At 51.9% G+C, this 12613-nt stretch overlaps 1 protein-coding gene across 1 annotated transcript in view; it reads right to left on the reverse strand.

Moving 5' to 3' along the window:
* PLXNA2 (plexin A2) overlaps positions 1-12613 on the reverse strand; it is a 212265-nt gene that overhangs the window by 73759 nt on the left and 125893 nt on the right. Inside the window, exons 5-8 of the mRNA XM_004775277.2 lie at positions 6545-6645; positions 2882-3005; positions 1012-1165; positions 27-123 (exon numbers count right to left, since the gene is read on the reverse strand). Of these exons, the coding sequence (XP_004775334.1) occupies positions 27-123; positions 1012-1165; positions 2882-3005; positions 6545-6645 (476 nt within the window). The remainder of the gene's footprint in view (positions 1-26; positions 124-1011; positions 1166-2881; positions 3006-6544; positions 6646-12613) is intronic.

Below are 12613 nucleotides of genomic sequence, written 5' to 3' on the forward strand. Positions count from 1 at the left end.
AAGGCCCTCGCCCGGTGAGTGCTTACAGTTGGTGGGCGCTGCAGTTGTAGAACTTGAACTCGGTGCTGACAAATATCTTCCCTGTCTCCTTGGATCTCAGCTGTAGCTCTAGCCCAAACCAGTCTGGGGGTAGGAAAAAAAAAAAAAAGGAGAGGGTAACACAACCTGGGGGCCCAGTGGAGAATCTGAGGGTAATCCATTAAACCAGTCCAGGGCTCTCTTGGGGGCATAGATGGTAGATGAAAACTGCCTGAGGCATCGCCTCCCAAGAGGGTCCCCTTGATCCTGCTGAGACACCCGTCACTGAGACCCAGCCACCACCCCCACCCCTTAGGGGAAACGGAATGAACCACATCCCACGGAAACCCTTGCTTTGGTGAGGCATGTTCAGTTACTGAAAGACTTCAGGAAATATGAGGCCCGAACCCCTCAAGTCCCCAGTTCCATGGGGAGAACCCCACTGGAAATCGCTGGCTGGAGCCACTGCCATTCCTAGAAGGGAAGGGAAATCTGGGAAAACTCTCTGCATATGGGCAGATTTAACCCAAATGGGAGCAAAGGTTTTCCTTCTTCCTGAATTTTGCTTTGGGCCATGACAATTAGCTTTCAGGCTCAAACGAGCTGTATAAGCCCATGGTAGCATCTGTGATATGAAGGCTTGGTCAGGCAGCTTTTGTGCTGGCGCTCCCACCCTGCCCCCTCTGCCCTCTGTGCATCACCCCATCCCCCGGGCACTCTACTCTTGACCATTCTTTTTTTTTTTTTTTTTTTTAAGATTTTATTTATTTGACAGAGAGATATAGCAACAGAGGGAACACAAGCAGTGGGAGAGGGAGAAGCAGGCTTCCCGCTGAGCAGGGAGCCTGATATGGGGCTGGATCCCAGGACCCTGGGACCATGACCCAAGCCAAAGGCAGATGCTTAAAGACTGAGCCACCCAGGTGCCCCTACTCTTGACCATTCTGGTAGGGCAGCCCCTGGCATGTGACTCTCGCAGCACACACTTCTTACCTTGATCCAGAGGGATGCCCGGGACATCCTTGGGTCCTGGTGAGATGCAGATGACCTGGCTCCCAGACACTTGTCCCTCCACCTCGGTCAGGTTCCCGAAGGCACAGGAGATGCCCACAGACAGGTCGGGGGCATCACTCACAACTAGGCTGAGCTGTGGGAGGAGCAAAAAGCCTCAGGAGGAAAGAGATGACACCATAGGAAGAGAGAGTTCTAGGGCCTCTGGGAACCAGGGCTCCGGGTCTAGCCCTGCTGTGGCCTGCTTGCAGACTCATGGCCCCCAAGCTCATATCTAAGGAAGGACATTGGTCTAGTGATCCTCTGACTTTGACACAGAGTAATTACTGGAGTGCAGAGTTGATGGCTTTTATTAATATCACTGAGTTTAGTTTTCAGTCTTGGCCAGCCTCATAAAGGACTGGGTGAAGGGCCCTTAGAGGGAAAGGTACCAAAATTCCTCTGACTCTTGTCATTCTGACATGAAACCATGACCCTGGAAAGCAAGTCTTCAGCTGAGCCCTTTGCAAACAAGCTGTAACGCTGGCTTACCAATCTGGAGGGTTACTGGGTTGGTGGGCAACAGCTAGCCCTCTCCCTGGCTACGATTCAGTGGCTGCTTATCAGGATGGCAAGTGTCCTAGAGTTCCTGCCTCTCTGTGCCCCCAACCCTAGGTGCCCTGCTTGCTGACAGTCCCTGCCCAGTAGGGCGGTGGCTTCCTAAGGAACTGTGGGGACCAGAGAAAGCAAGGAATGTGGACACCAATAGCTCAGTCATCTGCAGTCATCTGCTGCCTCTGGGTTCCAATGATCTAGGCTAGCACTTTCCAGCTTTTTCAAGTTTGCATACCCTCCTCTGAATGGTAAAAATACCACTGAACGCCAGAAATGAGTTTGTCCACAACACAATAGAATATCTAAGTGATATTTGACACAATAGGTAAAAAATGCACCTGGCTTCCTCTAGCAACAGGGGGTGACCATAAGCGTGCATGGCAACAATACCCCGCCCCACCCCCGCCAGCCTCCAAGTCGGGAACCACAGTGTACATAGGTCTCCCATTGTCTTCCCACCAACACCTGGCTCTATTTATTTGCCGTGGCTTCTCACTCACAGTGAGTGTCACCTAGCCTCTCCAAACATTTGTTTGCTGCTGAATCCCTGCCCCAGTTTCGTTTCCATGGGGCCAAGAGACTTAGGTACAAACTCCCCTATTTGTTCCCTCAGCTCCATGGGAGCCAAAACCTCCTGGTGGGGATGAATGAACAGAAATCTTGGAAGGTTCATTAACTAATTAACATCCGTAAATGCTCATAAAACCTTCAGAATGAAATAATCGTGCAGGGCCTAAGGACATGAAATATTTGGGGTTGTACCCCGACAGGTGGTTAAGGGCTGTTTTAGTCTCTTTAATATCACTTTAAGTACATACTGACTGTGACTTAAGCCTCGGTCTCTGTCTCTGTCTCTGTCTCTGTCTCTCCTCTCTCTGTCTCTCTCTCACACACAGAGGCAACTCTAAGGTCTGTGTGAAAAACCGCATGAAGTGGAGGAATGTAAACAGAGCATGTAACAAACAATGTGTTATTTAGTATCAGATCACACTATGTTGTAGATGTTTGTTACTAAATGCAGAATCTAGATTTACAAAACAGATCAATGGGTAATGAGTTTCCCGGGAGTACAGAGAATGACTGTGCCCTTTACAATAGGAACTACCATTGGTTTTCTATAAACACAGCATTTCCTTGGAGTGTTTAAAGTGAGAGCCAGTGACAGATATACGTGCACGTGTTGAAGGAACACGCGCACACCACGTGTGTGCTCCGTGCCCTCCCCCGCCCCCTGCGGCCCCCAGGAGGTGTTCCTTACCCGCCGGCTGTGTTCAGACACTGAGATGCTGCTGGGCTGCACCTCAAGGCTCATGCACTGGCTGATGCTGGCCGCAAATCGGTTGGGTTCCCAGGCGCGCTGGCACTTGTCCCTGCGGGAGCACCTGCCAGGGACACACATTCATAAGAGGTCAGGCCTCTGAGACCCATCTGCTGGGCTCCACGGTCCCCTGGCGGTTTTAAGAGTGGTTTTCTGCTCTGAGGCTCTTGGCTTGTCTTCTACTTATGCTTTTCACTTAGCCCAGAGGGCCTGGGTGACTCCCAGATGGTCCTGATCACAGTTAAACACAGACTAAGAGGAAGTGGGACTCACCCCCAACATGAGCGGTACAGTTTAGACATAAAGAATAGCACCTGGGGCCGCCTGGGTGGCTCAGTCGGCTAAATGTCTTTGGCTCAGGTCATGATCTCAGGGTCTTTGGTTCAAACCCCATGTCAGGCTCCCTGCTCAGTGGGGAGTCAGCTTCTCCCTCTCCTCCACGCTCCTTCTCTCTCTAGTTATCTCTGTCGCTATCTCTCTTTCTCTCAAAAAAAAAAAAAAAAAATCTTAAAAAAAAAAAAAAGAATAGCTCCCGATAGATAGCATCTTTACAGGTTGTGTGGTGAGCAAGGGCGGCAAGTCTGGGGAATGAGAGGGGTAGCCCCAAAAGACGCTAAGCATGTGAGCTCGGGGGCCCGGCTGCCTGGATGCTTCCCTCCTTCCCCCAGGCCACAGCATACTACGGTGTCCCTTTGGGCAAGTGACTTAATATCTCCGTGCCTCAGTTTCCTCAACCATAAAATGGAGAGGATGGTGATAATACCCTACCTCACAGGGCTGGCGTAAGGATTAAATACATGAGTACTTAGAAAATGGCTTTTTGGGGCACCTGGGCAGCTCAGTTGGTTGAGCACCCAACTCTTGATGTCGGCTCAGGTCATGATCTCAGGGTCCTGGGATCACGCTCCCCCTGCTCCTTTGCTCTTACGCGCTCTCTCCCTCAAATAAATAAATAACTCATTAAAAAAGAGAAAATGACTTTTCAGCCCTTATAATAATGTTAATGATGATGACTATTCACGTTATCATTCTACCCCCAAAAGGTGTCCAAGGTAGGACAGGTCTTCACTGAGTGGGACGGCCTGCAGGAGATCCTGTGGCTGGACTAATGACTCTCTGAAGGCAGGGACCATGTTTTATTCATTGAGATGGTCTCCCTGTCACATGCTGTATCTTAAATAAATATCTGCACTGTGAAATAACGCCTGGAGACAGAGAAGCAGACTGGGGTGGGTGGGTGGGGGCTGCCTTCGCCAGAAAGCTGTGCGGCCGGCCATCTCACCCGACAGCTTCATCTCAGCCCTGGGGCGGCAGGTGGGCACGGGGACGCCTGCGAGCCGGGCATCTGCTGGCCGCCCATGTCACAGGCGAGCACATTCCAGGGCTGGTGCTTCTCCAGACCAAATCCCCCCGACATACCACAAGATGCCACAATCCCTCAGTGATTCCCCCCACCACCACCTCCCCCTCCCCCGCCCCTCCCTGCTTCCTTTCCAAGCACATAATGGATCTAAATATGAATGCTGTCAAAGAAAAGAATTATTGAGGTTTAAGTGAATCCTTAAGATAGCTCTAAAGTGAGCTCTTGACTGGGGCCTTTATCTCATTGACTCACTGAAATGGCTCTTTTTTATCATACTATTTATGGCAACAGCCCTAACAGAGATAAATAGCCTTGGAGACAATAACACACTTGCAAGAGCCAGGCACACAGAAGAGACAGGAAGGTTTCAAATCCCCCCCACCCCCCAGACCTAAAGCCTCTTCAGCAATCTCCCTGGGCCTCCGTTACAGTCCAGTGTGCGGGCCTGGGAACTGGAACTGGGCCCATCAACTCCTTCCCACCCAGGCAGGCCACGGGTGGCAGGTGCAAGGGCATGGCGGGGGCCTGCTGACCGCGAGGAGGACCCAAGAGGAGCAAGCTCTGGGCACGAAGAGGAAAAAGCTTGTTTCTAAGGGCTCTTGACAGGCTGGAGGGAGAGGTGTGCCCCGTAGGTGGGAGGGATTCTCGGCCACAGGTAAGGAGCTCAGAGGACAGAGGAAATCGCAATCTATCCTGATGTGGCAGCTCAGGGGTTCTAGAAGCCACAGCCCACCCAGACAGGAGGAAGACAGGGGTGGTGTGGGGCCGCCGGGAGACTCCAGCACTGTGACAGATCAGTAGGCTCAAGCATGAGCTGGGGAACACGGTTGTCCTTGCTGGTGAATCAATGACAATGCCCCATCTGTAAGGGGTGTTCCACCTGGGAGAAGCGCCGAGTGCACCCAGGCTGGGTGGGCAGCGCAGGGAGCAGGGGGTGGGCAGGTAGCCTTGGGCACTCTGCAGGGGGCAGGCAGCCCTCAGGGTCCCTGATGAGGAAGAAATCCTCCTGATGAGAGAGGCCGGTCCGCACCACAGAGGGGAAACGCAGGGGTGGCCACATCAGCCGTTCCCATGCTCAGCAGTAGCGGCACCCCTTGTCTCACTGGCCCCGCAGGAACGTTTTCTGCAAAACTTCTTGAAGAGCCTTTTACCTCCAAACCCAAGCCGGGAACCCAGTATTTGTGGGCTTAAATCCAGTCCGGATTTTGCATCTGTGAGGCGCCTGCTTCCCTCCCTCCCTCCCTAGGCCTTGCAACACCTGCCACAGAGGCGGGAAGCCAAGAGCTATTGTGCAGGACCCTGAACTCTGGCCCTCCGCCTCCGCCTCCACCCCAAACCTCGCTCATTGCATGGAGATGCTCTGCAGGCTGGCAGCGAGCCAGGGAGCTTCCAAGTCCATTGGGGAACAGAATTCCTAGCCAGCGCCTGCCTTTTGGTTTTCACACTCTTCTCTCCCTCTGGGGCCCTTCGAATTAGGAAGTTTAAGTGTGATTTTGCATTTCTATTGAGCTGGTAGTCAAGGGGCCGGGTGTATCTGAATAGGGGTGTGAGGCTAGTTAGAGTGAGACACAGACTTCTTGAAATCATGAATTAATGCGGCCAGAAGGGTCCTCCCAAAGGTTCAGAGTTCATAATAATTACTTTGATTTGTACAGCCTATTCTGCGATTCCTTATTTGCAAAGCATTTTATTATTTCATTTAATCCCCACAGTGTACCTGTGAGGTAGGCATTATCCCTATTCAGCACTGGGGGAGTGAGGCCCAGAGCGGTCAGCGGACCATCCAGGGTCACACAGCAGCTCACTGGAGTCCAGATCCCCCACCCCCAACCCCACCCTGGCGCAATGCCATCTGCACGCGGGTGGCAGGTGGCAGGATGCACTGAAGAGTTTCTGGGGAAGCTGAGAGAATGCTAGAGCTTCACTGGTGAGTTCTTTTGGTGCCACTACCCTTCCCGGTATTGACAAGGTGCAGACCAGGGAGCAGCCAGGAGGGCAGAATTTGGAAGTGAAATGAGAGGCAAAGGCATGATGCTGGGAAAGAAGGACCCCCACCTGCCTGCAGCCTCTCTTCCTGCTCTCCAACCTGGATGTGAATTCCTGGAAATTCCTCACACACTGGAAACCCCGGGTCACATCCTCATCAACAGTCCCAGGAAAGCACCTGGTCATCAACAGTCCCAGGAAAGCACCTGGTCATCTGCATTCCAGGCTCCTTTTTGGAACGATCCCCAACTTACATGTTGTGCAGGGAGCACCAGCCACAGTGAGGGTCCCCCGAGCTCAGACACTCTCCACAAGTTGTGTACTGCTCACAGGATTCCACGGGGACCCTGGTGATCTGGCAGAGAGAAGAAAGACAGCACAGTTAGATCAGGGAGTGAGGACTGGCTGATGTGTGTTCGGACTCACCTACACTACTCCCACCGGTAGTTGCACTGTCCCCGCGGGTAAAGAGGGGACACTGGGGGGCGGGGGAATCAATGGCCTCTCTCTCATCCGTTTTCCTGGTGCAAGGTGGGGTTACAGCTAAGGGGAATGTGTTTCTGGGGGTGGCCAGCCCAAGGCTCCTTCTTGCCTTCACCAGGGGCAGAAGCATATCTTCCTCTCTCTGTCTGCCCGCCACTCATGTCCTTCGAGAGCTGGCCAGGCTCATGAAAATGGTGACCTCTGCTGAAAGCCCACTGAATGCCACCAACTTGTCTCTGAAGGGCTTTCAGCTGGACTTGGGCAAAGACACCCTGCCCACACAGAACACATTTGAAAAGGGAGAGAAGGAGAAACTTTTCCTATCTAATAACATTCATCGTATGGCACAGTCTCTCTACATCCAACCTAACATACCACCTGGATCCAATTATCCCATTCTCTGATGTCTGCAAGCAATTTTTTTCTAGTAAATCTTCCATCCTTTTGAAAAGTCTGGTTAAATGGGAACATCCACAGAGATGAGCTGCCTGATTCCGTCTTGCTGGGGAAAGTGGGAATTTGCAGATCAAGTCCCTCCCCCCACCCCAAGGGTGCAGCCAGAGCGAGCTCCCGCCAGTTTCCCTGTGAGGCCCTGCAGGGTCTTGAGACGGGCCTGTGTGGACCCAAGACCACCACCTGCCCAGTATGTGTGACATTCAGGTAAAGGGGTCTGAAGATTGCCTTCTTCCATCTGCAATGCTCGGTACCGCTGCTGGTTGGGGCAGGAGGCTGATGGGCTGCAAAGCCATTTGCTGGGCTGGGGCTGAGTTCTCCTTCATCAGAGCAGAGAGGTCCCCCACCCACTGGATGTGTAAACCAAGTGCAAACACACAGTCTGGGGTCCAGCCACACGCTGTTCTGCCTCAGGCAGAGGGACAAAGGATCTGCTGGGGACACTTTCACAGCATGCTCCTGAGAGGATGGGGAGAAGTTTAACACGCTTATCTAGCAAATGTTTATCAGTTGTCACTACAGCGAGGCTCCAGGGCTACGGCAGAGGGAAAGACTAGCCATCAGGCCACGGGTCCTGCTCCTCGGAGATCAGAGTCCATGTGGAGTTGGTAATTGCAAAGCTGGAGCTCCTCGCCTGGGACAGGCGCCACCGTAGAGGAGGGGTGCCAAGGACAAGGTGTGGGGGGAAGAGGCCATTGGAGAAAGCCTGAGTCAGGGGAGGAGAGCGCTGGTGCAGAGACGCGGAGGGGCACAGCACAGTGAGCCGTTATCACGAGCAAAAGTCATTAAGGACAAGTTCAGCAGAACTCAAGGGTATTGCCTGGCTGGGGCAGGGTGAGATGTCATGGGACATACGCTGGGGCCAGACGAGGTCTCCTGCACACGTCCCGGGAGGCTCCCTTTCTTGGTTGGGTGCTCCCCATTCTCACCACATTGTAACACCTAACATTGCATCACAAGGCTTTTCTATAAGCGGGTGGACACAATCAGCTTTAAACAGTCCTAACTTCCTTTTAATCACAAAAATAATGCAAGAAGGATAATAGTAAAATCTGGCAGTTCAGTTTAAGAAACTAGTCCTGGGAGAGTGCAAGCCAGTCTGAAATAGCCTCCAGGTACCAGACCCGAGGGTGTGAGTCGAAGCCTTGTCTGTGGTGTGCCCTGATGGCTGACAGAACAGCTCAAGGGGCTGAACTGCCCCTGGGCCGCAGGAACAGACAGGGTATCCGGGCAGAGAAAGGCCGCCCCACACCGGGAAGCGCCCCGCTCAGGTCTCTACTCCAAGAGCGGTGCTGTTCAACCAAGGGTCCTTCGTGGAAGAGTGGTCAGGGCGGGGTGGGATCCCCACACGGCGTCTGAGGGTGCAACTCACGGACCTGGGATGCCTGTTCACATCCAGAGAGATGAGTCTTGGGGTGCCTTCCCAGTGTCTGAAGGGCAGCTGTGTGGCCACAACAGGACTCAGGGGTGAAAAGTTTCAGGAAAGCCCAACCAAGGAAGGTCAAGGTTGTCCAATAACATTCAGCCCTCGCTTTGGCAAGGAACTCCCGTCTCTGGGATGGGAAAGTGAGTCAAGGTGACAGGTGTCTGGAAGGCTGCGAGAGGGATTTCTGCCCCCAGAGGGAGGCTGCCTTTGTCCTTTACACTCTGCTCTATTTCTTGCAGCTGACCTAACTCTTCCCTGAGTCTGCTCACGATTCCTGCCCCGAACGACTTGGTACAGTTGAAAGAGACCATCCAGGAGTGCCAGGGGGCTCAGTCGGTTAAGCGTCTGACTCTTGATTCTCACCCAGGTCATGATCTCAGGGTCCTAAGATGGAGCCCCACATCAGGGTCTGTGATGGGCGTGAAGACTCAGACGATTCTCTCCCTCCCTTTCCTTCTGCCCCTCCCCCTGCTCGTGCACGCTCGCACGCTCTCTCTCTTTCTCAAATAAATGAATATATCTTTAAAATAAGTAAATAATAAATAAATAAATAAACAAACAAATACATAAATAAATAGAAGAGACCATCCAGCCATTGCTACCAGCCACTGGCATCATTACATTGCCTTAAGAAACAACCTTGACCTCTCGGACTTATGGCCTATGACTCCTCCAAGGAGCACCTTTCTGAAAGCCTGCCTCTCCTGGGCCTGGATCTCTAAGCCTTCCAGGATCTCTGCAACCCCACAACACCAGCGGGCTTCTGCCAAGTCCCTCCAACGCGCCCCCTGAGGCCTGGGCACCATTGCAGCCCAGGACCCAACCTTCCTTTCTTGGGTTTCGGGCTCCGTGTGAGTGATGTCTGCATCTGGCTGGAAATTAAAACAACTGTCTGCATTGCATTCGGCCCGTCTGTCAAAACACAGCCCGGCTCTCAGCAGCTGGGAAAGACGGCCCTGAATGGGAGCAGTGTCTCCAGCAACAAAGCCCACTTTCACGCCAAGTGCCACGGAGATAGTGAGAACCCTGTTCTTCTCCAAACATGAAACCAATAGCACAACTATTTTTCCTGTTTCCTGGGCCCTCCTGGTGGGAATTTCTCTCTCTCTCTCTCTCTCTTTTTTTTTTTTATAATGCACTGAGTTGAAGAGCAAAGTGAAACAGGAAACTTCTGGGGTGAGGGGTGGTTCTAAAACTTGAATCATCCCCTCCTCCAAGATCTACTGGGCAGGCACAAAGCAGAGGCAAGAAATGTCCCTGGGACTGACATGGAGACCCTCCATGTCAGGTGTTTCTGTGGGTTCTCTGTCTTTCCCATATTCACGAGTTCTCGTATTCATTCATCAACCCATAGTCACTGATTCATTGATCACACCCCTACGTACAGATAAGGGCCAATGCTAGGCACTTCGGGGGAATAAAAACAACTGCACCTTAAGACACAGCCATCAACTTCAAGTTGCAAACAGACCAGCCGTGAAAAGACAAGAGCGTGATGTGTGCTCGAAAGCACTGTAAGAAAGCTGAGGGGATTCAGAGCGAAGAGAAAATACTTTTCATGTCTGCTGTGTCTAACGCGATAGCCACGAGCTCGTGTGCTTATAAGCACCTGAAACGTGGAGGGTTCTAAGAGGTGCTCTAAGGACACAAGGCACCCTGGATTTTGAGGATTTTGTATGGAAAAAAAATGTTATCACATGAATACTTTTTTATTGACACACGTTAAAAATGGAAGTTTTCAGACAATGGGTTACATAAAATCTATTATAAATATAATATATAAATATATAATATATAATAAAATTTATATATAAATCTTTTTAAAAGTATATAAATATATAATAATATATAATATATAATAAGATTTATATATAAATCTTTTAAAAAGTATGTAAATATATAATTATATATATATATAATATATAATAAGATTTATATATAAATCTTTTAAAGGTGTAGCTGCTAGAAAAGTGAACATTTTACACAGGGCTTGCATTTCCGGCTTGCCTTCTGTTTCTATGGGCCCGTGCAGCTCTGGGTGGGCGTTCCGAGCAGGTTTTGTGACAAAACAAGGCATGGGCCTGGGTCTTGAAGGGTGAATCATATGGACACAGAAGGAGAGCGCCCCAGGTGGGAAGAGCTTCCGCGCAAACGGAAAAGCAGAGTTTCTTCAGCAAACCTTGCGTGAGAGCCGGGGAGCGGTGGGTATAAATCTGGAGAGGCGGGTTTGGCTTAAGCTGGGAAGGAGAGGGCAGACCACGGAACTGGGGACGTATGAAGTTTCTGAGCTCTCTAGACTACCATGGCTTCGCCAGAAGAATGTCCTCCAGAAAGACAGGGTCCAGGAGCTCTCAAGGAGGAATGGCTCTCCAGGCATGGTCCTGGACCCAGCACTGTTGGCATTACCTGTGAGGTTATGAGGCACGAAAACCCGGAGCCCACTGAGTCAGAAACTCTGGAATGGGGTCCGAGTGGTACTTCTAACAAGCTCTCCAGCCATTCTTACCACTTAAAGATTGGGAACTGCTGGTACAGATAACCTCACTCCTTGGGTCTTTTTAAATGTCAGGTTCCCCAGGCCAGGAAGAAAGGGAATAAAACTTGACTTAGGGGCAGTGGAAGGAATGAGACTGATTTAGGGGAGTGGGAGAAGGAGGTATTCTGGGGACTGCTTTGGGCCCAGGGAGAAACCAGTCCAGACAGCTCTGTCTCTGGAGGCCCTAAAGGACCAAGTTTGAACGTCTGAAATCCAGATGCTTGGCCCTGCGTCCTAGGTGACAGGCAGGCACGTGCTCTAGGACCGGGCAGGGTGGGACAGGATGGGGTGGGGACCGACGTGGTCTCCAGCAGCTCCAGAAGGAGCCCGAGCTTCCTCCCGGGAACTGCCATCGAGTCGGGCGCAGCACTTTGTCGGGGCTGACTCAGAGTTTAATGGGACACTCTATGACGCTGTAATTAGTGTTTGTTTATTATGATTGCATTTTAATTATGCCAGAGGCTCGCCCACCCCCTCGGCTGAGTGCTGGGATCCAAGGGTAGCTAGGCTGGGAATGAGAAGCCTGCGTCGGAGGATGCCCTCCTCCTGACCCATCCACCGCCTTCTCCCCGGGACCGCGGAGCTGCTCCGGACAGCTTCCACGCTCGCGCTCCGCATTCTCTGCTGCTTGATCTTAGGTCTCGTAATTATACCTCTAATGAATATAACTGTCCTATTAAGTCATTTACTTAAGACATACTCTTAATTAAAGGTGACTCATACTGTGTTCCTGGCCCCTCTGGCCTTGGGGCCCTGCATCTCGAGTGTCTTCCTTGGCCTGATTCAGCAGGACTGGAGCTCTGTGTAAGAAGGGATCTGTGGGGCTGTGCAGAGATTAGGGTGGCTCCCCCCACTCTCCCTCTTCTTAGCATCCCGTGTAGTCTCACAGGGCGGGAGGCCCAGCCTGGCCAGGAACATGACATCAGAGTCTTACTGGCTCAGGTGACAAGTCATGGAGGGAATGGCTGGAATCAACTTTACGCCTCGAGATCTGGAAGAACATGGCAGACCCGCTGGGGTGTGGAGCACCCGGGGTGAGGCCAGGAAGGCGTCGGAGGCCCCGGACAGGCAGTACCTCAGGTACCAACACAACATCACTCTTCAGAGTTGTCCGGGGGTAGGCATAGGAAACAGAGCCCTTTGCCAAGTGAGCTTGGGGACAGAGAATCAGTGCCATGTCTCTGCCGCCGGAAAGGAGCAACATGGTTCTGAGAACCCAGATGGGTCTCCTGGAGAAAGATCTGTGGTGAAGCAGCACAACGCATGGGATTCTGACAACCGATTGTGCCCGGGCTCCCTGTAGTCCTTAAACCCTTCCTGAGCGTTTGTGTTGTGTTACACTCTCTGCTGGTCACTGGGGCCGTATTCTCTGCCTTCCTGGAGTTCTTGGTTTGTTTGAGGACAAACCCAAGGAAACATACAATC

This window comes from Mustela putorius, unplaced genomic scaffold, assembly GCF_011764305.1.
Source record: "Mustela putorius furo isolate JIRA1106 unplaced genomic scaffold, ASM1176430v1.1 tig00001012_pilon_pilon_pilon, whole genome shotgun sequence".
In the NCBI taxonomy this organism is placed as follows: domain Eukaryota; kingdom Metazoa; phylum Chordata; class Mammalia; order Carnivora; family Mustelidae; genus Mustela; species Mustela putorius.